This window comes from Scomber japonicus, chromosome 9 (assembly GCF_027409825.1).
Source record: "Scomber japonicus isolate fScoJap1 chromosome 9, fScoJap1.pri, whole genome shotgun sequence".
NCBI lineage: Eukaryota > Metazoa > Chordata > Actinopteri > Scombriformes > Scombridae > Scomber > Scomber japonicus.
The window spans coordinates 13,132,588-13,147,232 of record NC_070586.1 but is presented as its reverse complement, the minus strand read 5'-3'; the positions used below and the strand labels follow the sequence as shown (position 1 = coordinate 13,147,232).

At 36.9% G+C, this 14,645-nt stretch overlaps 2 protein-coding genes across 2 annotated transcripts; one reads left to right on the top strand and one right to left on the bottom strand.

Annotated features, from left to right (window-relative positions):
- Positions 1-4,929: 4,929 nt before the first annotated feature.
- On the top strand, positions 4,930-7,013 carry mboat4 (membrane bound O-acyltransferase domain containing 4). Its single transcript, XM_053325496.1, has 3 exons — positions 4,930-5,033; positions 5,349-5,573; positions 6,059-7,013. Exons 1-3 carry the CDS (start codon positions 4,930-4,932, stop codon positions 7,011-7,013), a joined length of 1,284 nt encoding a protein of 427 aa, XP_053181471.1.
- Positions 7,014-8,556: 1,543 nt separating this feature from the next.
- Positions 8,557-12,989, bottom strand: coq2 (coenzyme Q2 4-hydroxybenzoate polyprenyltransferase). The gene is made up of 8 exons (XM_053326075.1): positions 12,905-12,989; positions 12,028-12,411; positions 11,062-11,228; positions 10,467-10,588; positions 10,000-10,085; positions 9,761-9,894; positions 9,022-9,210; positions 8,557-8,842 (listed from the first exon to the last, which is right to left on the bottom strand). Exons 2-8 carry the CDS (start codon positions 12,350-12,352, stop codon positions 8,687-8,689), a joined length of 1,179 nt encoding a protein of 392 aa, XP_053182050.1. The 5' UTR covers positions 12,353-12,411; positions 12,905-12,989; the 3' UTR covers positions 8,557-8,686.
- Between the last annotated feature and the right edge of the window lie 1,656 nt (positions 12,990-14,645).

Genomic DNA, 14,645 nt, shown 5'->3' with positions numbered 1-14,645 from the left:
GATGAAGAGGGGAGAGGAGAGGAGGGGAGGCACACAAAAGAGAGAGGTATCCCTCCAGAGTTAATTCAAGGAGCAAGGCTCAGTTTCAAAGTCCGACCTGAGCACTAACACTCACAGAGATATGGTGACAGATGAAGGAGAAGAAGGGAGATAAAGTGGCACAGTAGTTTTTATGACTTCCCGAGGCTCATTCACCTATATACACCCAATGAAGTGATAGGTATTGCCTGCTGTAGTTTCATTAACACTCATCCTAACATATCCAACATATATAACATATAAGGACAACCAGCTGGGAAATAAACATAACTGCTGCAGACATTATTAGTATTAGTGAATTATTTTGGTCCTTATCAACTATTTTCCAAATATAGTGAACATAGAAATAAGATACTAAGTAAGGCATTAGCAAATTATCAACTAAAAAACTAAAACTAAAACATATTACATTCATTTTTAAATTACATTTCACCATGTAACACTCCCTTAACCGAAATGCCTTCATAAGTTTCACTCCTAATCATAATTGTTATAAACTCACTCAGATTCAGTCAGCAGCTGGTTGAAGTCACTGTTCAGAAAAAGAAAGTAAAGCTCCAGTAACACTTAAATATATAATAAAAACCTGTGAGATATGACAAAACATATGCTACAGGGTCTGCAGGTACCCCAGTCAGTAGGATGAAGGATAACTAGAGTGCAAGGCTGCAAAATAGTAATGAACCAGCTAAATAAACATGTTGAAATTGTTATAATGCAATCCTAAGGTTAAAGTAATGACACCCTGGTGAGTCATGTAAGTGTGAGTAAACTTGTTTTTAACTGTTATCACCATTATGCATCTCCATTTTAAAGTTTCAAAGCATTGATTTATGATGGATTCTTTCAAAATGCACATAAAGGGCTGAAAGAGCTTCTGCAAACCACCACCTGCAGATGTTGATTTCAAAGGCAAGCTGTGCCTTGCAGAATTCGTCTACATGAGGGCAAACTTGATCTGATATTGATCAGGCAGCACTGGATGCAGGTTCCAAGATGCATTTAGGATCAACACAGTTCATGGGAGCAAATGTCCAAACACTGAGCATCTACAGAGGGAAACACGAATGCAGCTGCACTGACGGACTGTGTATTTAACATTACAGTGTGCATATAGTAACAGAAACCTGCCAGCACAGTCGATCTTATTAAATTAAACTATTACAATGTGGCCTGCTTTAAGGAAACACATATTTTCTCTTGCAGTAGGAAAATGAAGAGCTATTTGCGTTTCTGTTTTGCAGATTTCCAACACAATATATGACATTTGTGCAGGGAAGAGGAACACACTCACAATTTCTTCTCACCTGATAATCTCAAACTTAGATGAGGCCTACAATAACAGTTACAGCATTTGTCTGAGACCGGGTTTTGTTTTTTCTGTTTTCCAAAAAGCAGCTTACCAGGTCACTTGAGAAACCAGGTCAAGACTGAATTGCTCTGTGCTTGTTACTCTCTGTGTTACATTCAGTCACCAAAGGCTGATTGAATTAAGCCAAGACACTGATAATGTGACATTAAGTAATGTTTGACATCTAATAATTCAATATGGTTATGTGATATCTGTTCTGCCTTTGTCCTGTGGCATCCTGTGACATTCAAACACATGTTTTTCTTAGGTTAAAGGTTAGGTTTTCTTAGGTTAAAGGTTAAAAGTCAGGTATAGTTCATGGGCCAAAGGCTGTTTTTTCCTGACTGATCAATTATTCAGAAGGTGGAGTTTATAGAGGTAGGAAACTATATATAGTGTTGTGATCAAACAGCCTCCTGCTGATCTAGATCACACTGTATGGCGTTAGTCAGCATCAAAGCATCAAACCAGTTAAACCATCAAGTTCTTATCCAGTGTCTAGCAATCTTTTCTTGTAATTATTATGAGGGTAATATATTAGATGATATTTCTTTGTCACAGCAGTTAGAGCAGAAACATACTCTGTAAAAAGTGGCAAAAACCAGACAAACACTGACCAAACATATTTAATTTCATACAGTAAATGAGTGAAGTTACGCAGATGTCGAGGTCAGTGTGAGAACAGACACAGAAATGTGTCCAAACAAGTAATAAAAGCTAACGCTGGGGTACAAATGAAAGGAAAAAACAACATAAAGTGTCTTAGTAAAGTTTTGGGCCACCATATGCAATCAAAACAGCTTCAGTATGCCTCTACTGTGATTCTATGAGTCTCTTAACTCTACTAGACGGATGAACACCATTCTTCCTAAAGATATTCCCTCATTTGGTGTTTTGATGATGGTGGTGGAGAGCGCTAACTAACACGTCAGTCCTAAATATCCTATAGGTGTTTAACTGGGTTGAGATCTGGTGACTGAGAAGGCCATAGCATATGATTCACATCGTTTTCACACTCTATTTACTGACATCTTTCCCATAGATCTATATACAGACATCACTTTAGTCACTGTTCCTTTTGAAACATCAGCCTCCTGCCATCCGTCCCCCAACGTCAATCAAAGTCATTTAAACCTTTTCCTCTTGGTGCCTCGATACAAAATCTGAATCAACTGGGTGTGCTCAGCATATTTATACTTGCAACAGAGCATTTTTGGAAGTTACTTGTTTATTTGTACCATTCAGTGCAACTGTGTGGAAACATCTGCAGTCGTTAGGTTTCTCCACTCATTTATTCAGATTTTTCCTTTAATTTGTCACCCGTCTGTATATTGACTTGAGGCATTAAACATAAACTCATGAACCCGTGACACCCAAAACTAAAACTTAACCATACTGTTGTGATGTTTCAAGCCATTTACATACTGTATGTGTGCATGAAACATAAATGATCACTACAGCGGTGCTACATCTATCATACTGCTATTAATCATTCCGCACATCAACTCTGGTTATGAATCCAACTTTGTTATAAAATAACATAGGATAAAATGAAACTTGGAAGTTATTTCACTACTTTTCAGTGACGCTGAATGACTGTGGACAGAATACACATAATTTCTCACAGGACTCCTGCTACTATTACTGTTACTGTAACAAATACTAAATGCTCAACCAACCAGCAAAATAGAAACATTATTGTGCCGCCACCTGTTCCCCACTCAGAATTGCCAGCTGCCAAAGGAGCTCCAGTGAAATGCGTTATCTTTCTGGGAGCTTGGTTGTGGCTTTCACTGCCTCAATCAACTGTTTGCAACTACCTTCAAACATGAGTCAGTAAGCCTTTAAGAATTTAGGACAGGAACCAAGCATGTTTATACTCGGTGAAATGAATGAAGTGAGAGTAAGAATTATAAACCATGAATAATTGTGTGACATACCTTGAGGGCATTCAGTTTAGGTTGACTCATTTATTTCCTCAGAATATTTCACAATACGTGTCACTACTGCAGAAAATATGCACAAGTAGTATTTTTATGCCAAATTTTGTCATTTACTAAGTATTAAATATTAACAAATCTATAAGTTGTTCTTTGTTTTGAAGCTTTGTGGCTTTTGGTGCCTCTTGGTACAAACACATTGCCTAACAGGTCAGATCTGCTCACCTTTGACATTTCCTCTTCATGAGCAGCTCAAAACATCCTACAGCAATTCAATTACAATAATAGTCTCATACTGACTGTTTACTGACTGGATAAAGAACATTACTAAGAAGGATAACATCCAATTAACCAAAAATAGATGTTGATATTAAAGTGAAAGTAAAGCTCAGTAGGAGAAACATTTATCTGCAGACTGATTTAATACTGAAATCAACTTACAAAAGATACTCAAAGGTTTCTCATGTGGTCAAAAGTAGCTTTTAGTCCCAATGTCATTGTAGTTTTTGTAGTCTGGTTGCTTTGGCTTAGACTAGCTGACACTATTTGAATAGATTTATCCTAAATTGTGTCTGTCAGTAAAAAGCCAGCAGTGATAAACCTGTTTGTAGACACAAATATGACCTTGAGTTAAAAGGACGGTGAGATATTGAGTTTTTTGTGATTTGGTGGAAAAAGCTCATTAGATTTGCGTCACTTCTCAATTTGACTACATTGTATTTATATTTTAGTATGAAGTACATACATATATATTGTAACTATTAGAAATGACAGTACGTTTTAACAGATTTCATGAGTTTGGTATTGTTGTTGTTGTTGTTAAGGTACAAATATGTCACAAATCAAAGCACCATGATGTCGATGTTAAGTGCACAGCTTCAATGAGTTTTTAAATGCCTGCTGCTTGACCTCCCTGTTTATCTTTAACCTTTCTATCTCTGGCTTTGTTTGAACTGAATTTTACTTTGCAAACTGTCAAACAAATAAACCACTGCTGTGGGCTTGTAATTTGGGAAGCTACGCCGTTTTTTTATAATATGCCCTCTTTGTCAAAATGAAAGAAAAGGTCTAAAACACAAAAAGGACAACATCAGACTAACCAGTCAGGCCTATAAGTTTAATTTAAATCAGTGTTACCTTTTTTAAATTAAATAAAAATGTATCTATGCTGCACAGTGTAATGCAGCTCTGATATGAACATTTACAAAAATCAAACATCAACAATCACATTAATGTAAAAGCAAAGAATCAATTCCCTCTAAAAAACAATCCCCAACTGGAGTTAAAGACTATCTGAGTTATCGTCTGTATAGCTTTTTGATCTGAACAAATGTTGGTTGTTGGTTGCTACAGTTGCTGAAATATGGACTGACATAAGGCTCGCCTATTTTACACAGCACTGATAGCGGTAAACAAAAGAAATGACTTTAATGCGAGTCACAGATGGAACGACACAAACACTCAGTCTAGGTAAAACAAACATTTCACCTCTTTAATACGACAATCTCCACGAAAAAGCTCAGATGTCTCCCATCAGCGGCTTTGTTGGTTCGTCTGTGATGTTCACTCACACTCTCAGATATGAGTCTGATCGACTGGATGTGGGAACAACATCAGTTTTTAATGTACCAATGTCTTTCACTTCCATTTGCATTTTTGTTTTATTTTCTTTCTAAACGGGGATATCTGTCCTTGACGTACAGGTATGTATAATTACAAACTCATTGACTGTATTATATACTGCATTATACTTCATATCAGACCAGAGTGTCATATAATTATTTGTGCAGATGACTCTAAACATATACAATGCTTACATGGTTGCAGTAAACATTTATTAATTAAAAGTTTAGTTGAATTGAAATGTGAAGTCAAGTATGAAATAATTTGTCCAACACAAACATATAGAAACTACTAAATTAGTGTTTTGTATGATTGTATAATTTGTTTTTAGAATTAATCCACTTATAGTTTAAATTTCTCTGAATTATGATCTAATCTATGTATTATATCCGCAGGTACCTGTGTGTTTCTATCGTAGGATGTGTCCTGGCTATTCTCACCATGGGCGTCTATAGTGCGTTTCTCTTCACCTCCGCCTTTGTCTTTATTCTGCTTGTTCTCTCCGTGGATCCCAACTGTATCCACATCTGGGTGTTTGGTGTTCAGATGTCGTGGCAAACCTTCTGGCACCTGCTTATACAGTACAGGGAATACTACCTGCACGAGCCTGTCGACATCAGGTACTAATCTGTATATATATCATCATCTTCACACTTTGGCAGAGCATCAAACATCAGTTATGAATGGTGAGCTTGGCCGACTTGAGTCATAATTTATGCATTTAAGATGAAAAGTGGGAAACCGATTCCACAGACAGCAATTGTTTACTCTAGGTTAATATGCCTGACTAATACAGTTAAAGAGTATAAATCCAGCGTGATGCTCTACTCTGGATTACTCACCTTTGAAATCTTCTAAATACTAGAAAAACAACATTACTGTCTTTCAACCACATCACACGGTTCTCATCAGCAGATCTACTTAGTTAGTAGATTTTAAGCTTTAAATGATTTTGAGCACCTTTAAGACTTCCACATTGATTTAAAAATTGTCATTAACCTTTAAGCTAAGGCTCAGTTGAACTTTGACCCTCTGCTTTTTTCCTCCTTCTGACCAAAATGAATCATGCTCTATATAATCAAATTAACACCTCTCATACTTGCAGGTTGTTTTTGGCTGTGTCCTCTTTGATGCTTCTCACCCAGAGGATCACCTCAGTATCCATGGACATCCAGGAGAAAAAAGTTGTATTTCTCTTAAATGCTTCCACCCTAAATAAGATGAATGTCATTTTTCTGCCTCTAATCAGTTACACCCTTAATTTCACCACCCTGCTTGGTGGCCCTTTGTGCTCCTACAGTCAATTTGTGTCCCTAATGGAGGGTATCAGGTTAAACCCTCCACCCAATCCACTGGGTGTAGTCTCCTTTAAGTTGATTCAGGTGTTATTGCTAGGGTGGGTAAGATATTGTCTCGTTTATTTTTTGAAACGTAATGCTTATGATTCCTCCAGCTCTACTGCTCTTTATGGCCTGCTATGGGTTTGGGGTGTGGGACTTGCTTTGAGGATAGAGTATTACACCCACTGGAGGATCAGTGAATGCCTCAATAACACAGCTGGGCTTGGATTTTGTGAAAATGTCAAGAGTGACACCCCAAACTGGAGCGGGATATGTGATGGAGACTTCTGGGCCATCGAGGCTTCAATCCATATGTCTGATTTTGCCCGTCGATGGAACAGTACGACAGCTTTGTGGCTGCGTCGTTTGGTTTATATACGCTGCAAACATTTCCAGTTATTCATGACTTTTGGTTTTTCACTGTGGTGGCATGGTTTGCACTTGGGTCACTTTGTGGGGTTTCTGACCTGGGCAGCAACAGTCAAAGCAGACTATTATATACACAGATACATGTTCCCAAAACTTTCATCAAAATGGAAACAACTGCTGTACATCTGTTTAAGCTGGATAAACACTCAAATGATTGTTACTTGTGTGGTTATAGCAGTAGAATTAAGAGATATGTCCGGTTTGAGACTTCTGTCTGTAACATACGTGGGTCTGTTTCCACTTTGTAATATAATTGTGCTCTTTATTTTCTTAAAAGCCAGCACAGTTTAGGTTAGTCACATCAAATATGTATTCTTGACTACACAGACTGGATAAATGTATTCAGATTATCATTTGTGTGGAGTAGTTGAAGAAGAGGGTTTGGCTCTATTTTTCAGCCACCTATTATTTAATTTTGCATTTCTTTCGGCTAGCATCATCTTCAGTAGGCTTGTAAATGAAACCTGTATTAAGCAACATTTTTACACTGAGAAAACTGGCCCGACTCAACGCTCTTTGTGGCACATTGTTTTGGTTGCATGGTTGAGCATGACTACTCTCACCAATCCCACATATGAAACTAACTGCCAGCAGCAGACAAGCTCAAACAGGAAAAGTACACACTGCCAAGATCTGATGTGACTCCTAAACACATTCAAGCGAGACACCAAGATATTTTTCTCAATAGTCGGTGGACTAAAAAGGCCAGAAAATACTGGACTTATGATTGTCAGAAGCCCCTAAAGTATGATTCCCCAAGTTATAGCAGTAATAAATTAAAGGAGGGGTTCACAATCAAGTCTTAAAATAATAGTTAGGCACCCACATGAACAATGAAACAGGATTTCCTTGATGTAATCATTCCTCCTTATCATATTGATCATTTTGAGATCTTTCTGCTCTCTAGTGGTAGAAAAGCAATTAACAAGCATTAACATTAAATTAAGTTAAACAAGCGATTAAAACTACATTTTTTGTGTAGCCATCAGAAGTCTAAAGTCATACAGGTACCTGAATATCTAAGTTAATTATATTTAGTAGGTACTATATTTTATATTTTTTATTTAATGATTGAATGTCATCAATATCCAGTTGAAAATGAATTGTAAATTATGATTAAATTAAGATATGAGCAAAGAAATCTATCCAGCTACTTTATTTTATGGGTTAAAATCATACAGCTCACATTACATTTTTGTGCTCACGTATATAGTACTTTATTTTGGTTGCATGGTTGAGCATGACTACTCTCACCAATCCCACATATAAAACTAACTGGCAGCAGCAAATAAGCTCAAACAGGAAAAGTACACACTGCCCAGATCTTATGTAAACCAGCGACACCTAAAAACATTCAAGCGAGACACCAAGATATTTTTCTCAGTAGTCAGTGGACTAAAAAGGCCAGAAAATACTGGACTTATGATTGTCAGAAGCCCCTAAAGTATGATTCCCCAAATTATAGCAGTAATAAATTAAAGGAGGGGTTCACAATCAAGTCTTAAAATAATAGTTAGGCACCCATATGAACAATGAAACAGGATTTCCTTGCTGTAATCATTCCTCCTTATCATATTGACCATTTTGAGATCTCTCTGCCCCCTAGTGGTAGAAAAGCAAATAACAAGCATTAACATTAAATTGAGTTAAACAAGCGATTAAAACTGCATTTTTTGGTACAGGTACCTGAATATCTAAGTTAATTATATTTAGTAGGTACTATATTTTATATATGTTACTTAATGATTGAATGTCATCAATATCCAGTTGAAAATGAATTGTATATTATGATTAAATTAAGATATGAGCAAATAAATCTATCCAGCTACTTTATTTTATGGGTTAAAATCATACAGCTCACATTACATTTTTGTGTTCATGTATATAGTGCTTTATTAATGGTAAAAAATGTAGAACGTGATGAACTGTAGAGGATATAAATATATACTTTTTATCTCACTTCCTCATCTTTGTGATTCCTCATTTTGCAGTAAAGTCTCTCTTCTTTCCTTCCACAAATTGCCAGCGACAATGCCTAAAAATAACAACAGTCCAAGGTTTCTGTTTGACACAAACTTCTTCCAGCAGTCCTCTGGTTTGTTAATGTCCAGTGTGTAAATCTACAAAAGAGGAGAGTAAATACATAAATAAAAATATAATAAATATAAATATAAAATAACCAAGAAGACTGGTTACTGATTTAAATCTCCACTTTATGCAATTGGCAATTATTTCACTGTGGGAAGAAACCTTATAAGTCCTTTATATGTACTATAATAGTTACCACTGTGTTCCTCACCTGATGTGTTAGATGAATGGCCACCGTGGACAGTACAGCGTAGTAAGGGAGCGTCTGTTCAGCATTGACCCCAGCTGCAACCAGACCTGACATCATGGCCACCGTGAAGCCACTCAGCCAAGGCTTGGTTTGCTCCTGGAGCCTCAGCGCAGTAGACTTCACTCCTACTTTGACGTCGTCTTCTTTATCCTATTTATCAAATAGGGTCAGAGGGAAACAGGTTTAATACATACTCAGTGATGAATTAAGCTTATTTTCTACTCCAGAATGACTGAAAGTAATGAAACAGAAGTGCTCTGCTACAATCAAGTCAAAACAATAGTTTGAAATTTCAGTTCTACATTTAATATGTAGGCTACTCAGGTGTCATTTAGTTTCATTGTTGGTCACCTATCCTTTTCCCCATCAGTCCATTGCTCAGTGCAAACAGGTAATCCACAGTTCGACCAAAGCTAACATGATGCAGCAGTAGTGATGGACAATATGGCAAGACATTACATCAGCATATTTTTTACTCATTTCCATTGTATAACAACACCTGATGGTATTTGGCTTTTTCAGTGGAAATAATATTATGGGCCTGATTTACTAAAGGTCTGCGTGAGGTTTGCATCTTTCAAAAATTTAACTATTCCTTCAATAAATTTGAGGTAAAACATTCTCACATGATTCATGTTGAATAAGACTTTGATAGGAAACATTAAGAGCTGTAGAGAACATAGAAAACCTCCTACTTCACCTGATGTGCATATATTGTGTCATATATTAATGTCCACATCACTCCTGAGAAATACAGCGGGAGACACACGGACCAATCACAGCAGCCCTTGACAGCAGACCAGCCGAGCAGCGCTCCCCAGTTGAAAGTGAGGCCTAAACAGATGAAAACACGTGACTGAAGTTTAGCTCAGCTAATGGGAAGGATTGTTAAATTTACGCAGAATACTGCAGTGTGATCTTATTCAGTATGTACAACACCTAGCACAAACTGTGGCCAGTATGTGATCCTCTTCATCAGCGGGTAGGTGACGACAAGAGATAATGAGGCAGCACCCAGAGCTATGCTGTAAAGAGCAAAAAGTGTCAAATCATTAAATATATAAACAACTTTCTACATAGGAAACTCTTATGACTGCAATCTAACATACATTATTTGGATTTGTACATTAACACACACCGGCCATCAGTGTTTGTTCCGTTGCCATTATTACCACTAATTCTTTGCTATGGCTGGTCTCAAGGCGAATTTAACCCCAAAACACAGCAGCAGTTACCCATTTTAATAAAGAACAGTACAAGAAATGGAGCCTTAATGACCGATACTCCTGATTTATGTATTCCATCTTCTGTGCTGTGTTTTTTTTTCCTTTTTGCAGATAAACTAATTGAAGCTGAAGATATCACTATACACAGATTTAATGAACACACGAAGACCACTGGGGTACCTGTAATAGTTGAGACAAAGGAGAACTCCGAGTGCAAGAGAGAGCTGCCCTCCCAGGAAGACTAGTGCCTGCATCCGAGAAATCTCCCCTGATGCAATAGGTCGAGTGGCCGTCCTGGCAACCTGCACAAGAAACATCATCACTTTAAATCAGTCGATGCTGAAATTATATTAGGAATGTGCCATTCTTGCTGTAATATAGCAATAAGGATGCTGTTATTGACACAGACACAGCTACTATTAACAGCATCTTACTGGTGTTAGAACATTTCAGATCATGATCAGGGAGGAACTAAGCATGCTATATGGGACCTTAGTGGGTCAATTTGCATTATAAAACACGTATTACTCTCAGCTAAAGTCAATTTCATTTGTATAGCCCATGTCACAAATTTGCCTCAGGGGGTTTTATAATCTGTAAAGCAATAAAACATCCTCTATTCTTAAACCCTTGACTAGAGTAAGGAAAAATTCTCTAAAAAAAACTTTGATGGGGAAAAAATGGAAGAAGGCTCAGAGGGAAAGTCCCTCTTCCAGGACGGACAGACATGCAGTAGATGTTGTGTGCACAGAATAGAACAAGAACATATAAATACCTTCTTGTCAAAGTCTTTATCCCACATGTCGTTGATGGTGCAGCCCGCTCCTCTCATCAGCAGAGCACCCGCACCAAACAGGGTGAGCATGCCCAGATGTGGGAGGCATCCGGGGTCGGAAGCCAGAGCGATGCTCCATGTACACGGCAGGTACAACAGCCACGTGCCTATGAAACACGAACACACCTTAACTCATCATAAAAAACAGATTGGACTTTTAGATTTTTTTTTCAGGGTCAATAATTAAAGTGTTACCTTACTCAAATTAGATCTTAGAGAGGATGTTTATATTTTTATGTATTTGAGACTTTTTTTTCAAGGTTTCCCAGACCACAATATTAGTTAAGTTTAGACAAAATTATGAAAGTTTGGATGCATTAATGTCTTTTGAGGCTGAAATAAATATCTTGAATAGACAATACCACCTGCAACATGCACTTTTTGGAAAAGTCCTCTTTAAATTCAGCTGAAAATCAAGTTGATATTTTCATACTCCCTATTTTAAGTAGGTATTTTTAATACCCTATTATATTTTTGCAGTGTTGTTTGTGACAAAATTGTGATAATTACGCTGAAAGAGATTTAAACATTTGCAGATATTATCAAAACATGAAGTAAAAAATAATGCTGAACCAATCCCAATATTGATTTCATTAAATATAATTATTAAAATAATTTAGAACAATAATTTTTATATGTTAAAACCAATCTTTCTTTTTTGATAATCAATTATTGTTTCAGTCAAGTTTGAAGCAAACATTCTGAAAAAAAGCCAAGAAGTCTCCAGTTCCAGCCTATCAAATGAGATCATTTTCTTTTCTTGGACATATATTGTTGTTGTTTTTTAACATAATGTCTTGGACGTCACCTAGAGCTCTGGGAGGTTGTGATGGACATTTTCCCTATTGTGTGTCATTAAACAAACATACACTTAAACATACTTTAAAACATACAATAGGTACACACCAATAGGTTTGTCCAGCCTCATCAACCGGAGGTACGGCTGGACAGGTGATGGGGCTGCATTCACAATCGTAGCAGCTGATAAACTGAACGGTCTTCTTCCATAATGCTGTGGTTCACGTAGTCTGACTGAAGGACGGATCGCACTCTGGCTGTAAAACCCTCGTCTCAACACGCTGGAGTCTGAGAGGAGACCATCTCTCGTCCTTTGCCTTTCTTTGTGAAGGTTGTAGTTTGATAGGGTGTAAATGCAGGGGTGACAGGCGCCATGGTGGGTCCTTCTGAGGGCGTTCAGAGTCAGCTGGCCGGTCAGCTTGGCTGTGAGCATGATGTCTCTCTGAGGTCAGGTGAACATTGTCTTTATTCCTTAGAGAAAAAATGTCACCCCTGAACAGAACACACACACACACACACACACACACACACACACACACACACACACACACACACACACACACACACACACACACACAATTGTTATCCAATGGCTTTTTTCACAGAGAAGAACTGATTTGCTATGACAGGCATTTTCCTTTTGTGCTCACAGCGGATCAGAAGCACAAAGACAGAGATGTTCATGTGTCAGAGACCTTTCTTTTTTTTAGGTGTTTGTTTGTGTAGCAACAACTTTAACGATTTTACCAGTGTCTCTGGTTATATCAGCTGTGGCAGGGAAAGGTTAGTTCACTTGTAATCAGATAAAGTCATACTAAAAAATGGCACATACTAATATCAGAGTCACAGTAAATCACTTAACACTGAGGTCTACATAATAATAATATAATCTGTGCTCTACAGCTAAACCTGGCTTAACTCTTTCAAATAAATCAATGTCGTCTAGAACAGAGTATAATGTGATATATCGATGAAACAAACTTACACTGTAGGTTACAGTAGAGAAAAAATTAAATTTTAAGAGGAGCTCCCACTATAAACATGTGAATATGAATGACGGTCATTGCCTGCTGTGTTACTTCCGTGTTGTGGTCCGCCCGGAAATGATCCGGGGGAAACAAAGTCCTCACCCGGAACCAATGACAAACCCATACAGGTCAGATTTATTCATAGTAATGGTCCGAAATCTTTGGTTGTTTTTATGAAAACACAAAAATATATATATTGTAGTCAAAGTATTTAAGGGGTTTGGATATACTTTGCTTCGCCTCTGCATATTTAAACGTCCAATAAAAAAAGTGTGAACATGAACTAATAATATACAACATGAAAGTAATTTATTGACACTTAATATTCATATAACCCTCCTTTAAAAGAAGCCCCTAAACAATCCTTATATCACAGAAGCAAATATATAAATAGACCAATTTTTGAAAATGCAAATACACTACTTGAAGCTAGTCAGATATTGCCAGATATGTTAAGAAGATTTGACTTTATGTATATAATGTTGAATTGTTGAACTGTTTTGTTCAGTTTTATTATTATGTTCAAATTAAGGTGTAACACACAGAGACACACACCAACAATATTATAAAGTAATTTATGTGTTGAATAAAAATATTTAATACTTTATGTTTTTGTCAAAATCCTTATTTGATAATGTTACATTTCAGCCCAGGTATGTTACAACTAACCCAGTCTATGAGGCTAATTGTAACATTTCACTCCTTGTGTCTGAGACTAAACCATACATTTCCTGTTTTTGTTGCAGAGAGAACAGCTACACCATTTAATAGCAGACATATGTCACTAGTTTGCATAACGTTTTGAATGCACTATGTTTTTTTTAAAAATTAAAAACAAATTCAACCATCCCAGGTCTCTTCTAATGTCATATTTTGCCTACTAAAAAATGATGCTAACTGAAACACACCAAAGAGCATGTCCTAAATTTATGATTATAATTTTTTTTTAATTGTGTTTTTCTTCTGTGTGAAGCACTTTGATACTGTGTTGTGTTTAAAGTGCTATATAAATAAAGTGGTTGAAGTTGAAGTTAAACTAATCTGCTGCTAAATTTTCAAAAAGAGCAATGTGTCATTGTAAATTGAGACATTTTTTGTTGATGTTTTTATTTATGTCTCTCTATATCCTCTAGCCATCTCACAGGACTCATCACTCCCCGGACACAATCTGCTTGAACTGCTCCCATCAGGCATACAGGGTCATCAAAACACACACTAACAGACTAAAACACAGTTTTTCATCCTACAGCCGTTGTTGCATTAAATACTGCCAGGCAGCGACTCACATAACACATGCACCTCTGTCTTACACTGGATATGCACTTTAAGGACTGTGTGCAATATTGTTAAGTGGACTAGTGAGTGGGTGGTTTTACACTGTTTTTATGTGTTATGTGTTTTTATATTGTTTTTTTATGTGTTTCTTCTTTTTTATTATTTATTAGCTGGGAGGGTGGATGCACAAAACAAAGGGTCTGGGGGTTCCTCTGATATAAAAAAAAATGTTTTCAATTTGAATCCCATTTCCTGTGTGTTTTTTTACACACACACAGGAAATGCTGTGCAGCTGTGCAGCTGAAAAATAAAATAATAATAATAATAAATTAATTTGAAAGTGTGTGTGGGGGGGCATGTCCCTACTGTCCCCAGTGTGCCATTAATAAAAGCAAGATAAAAGAAACAATACAAAACATGAAT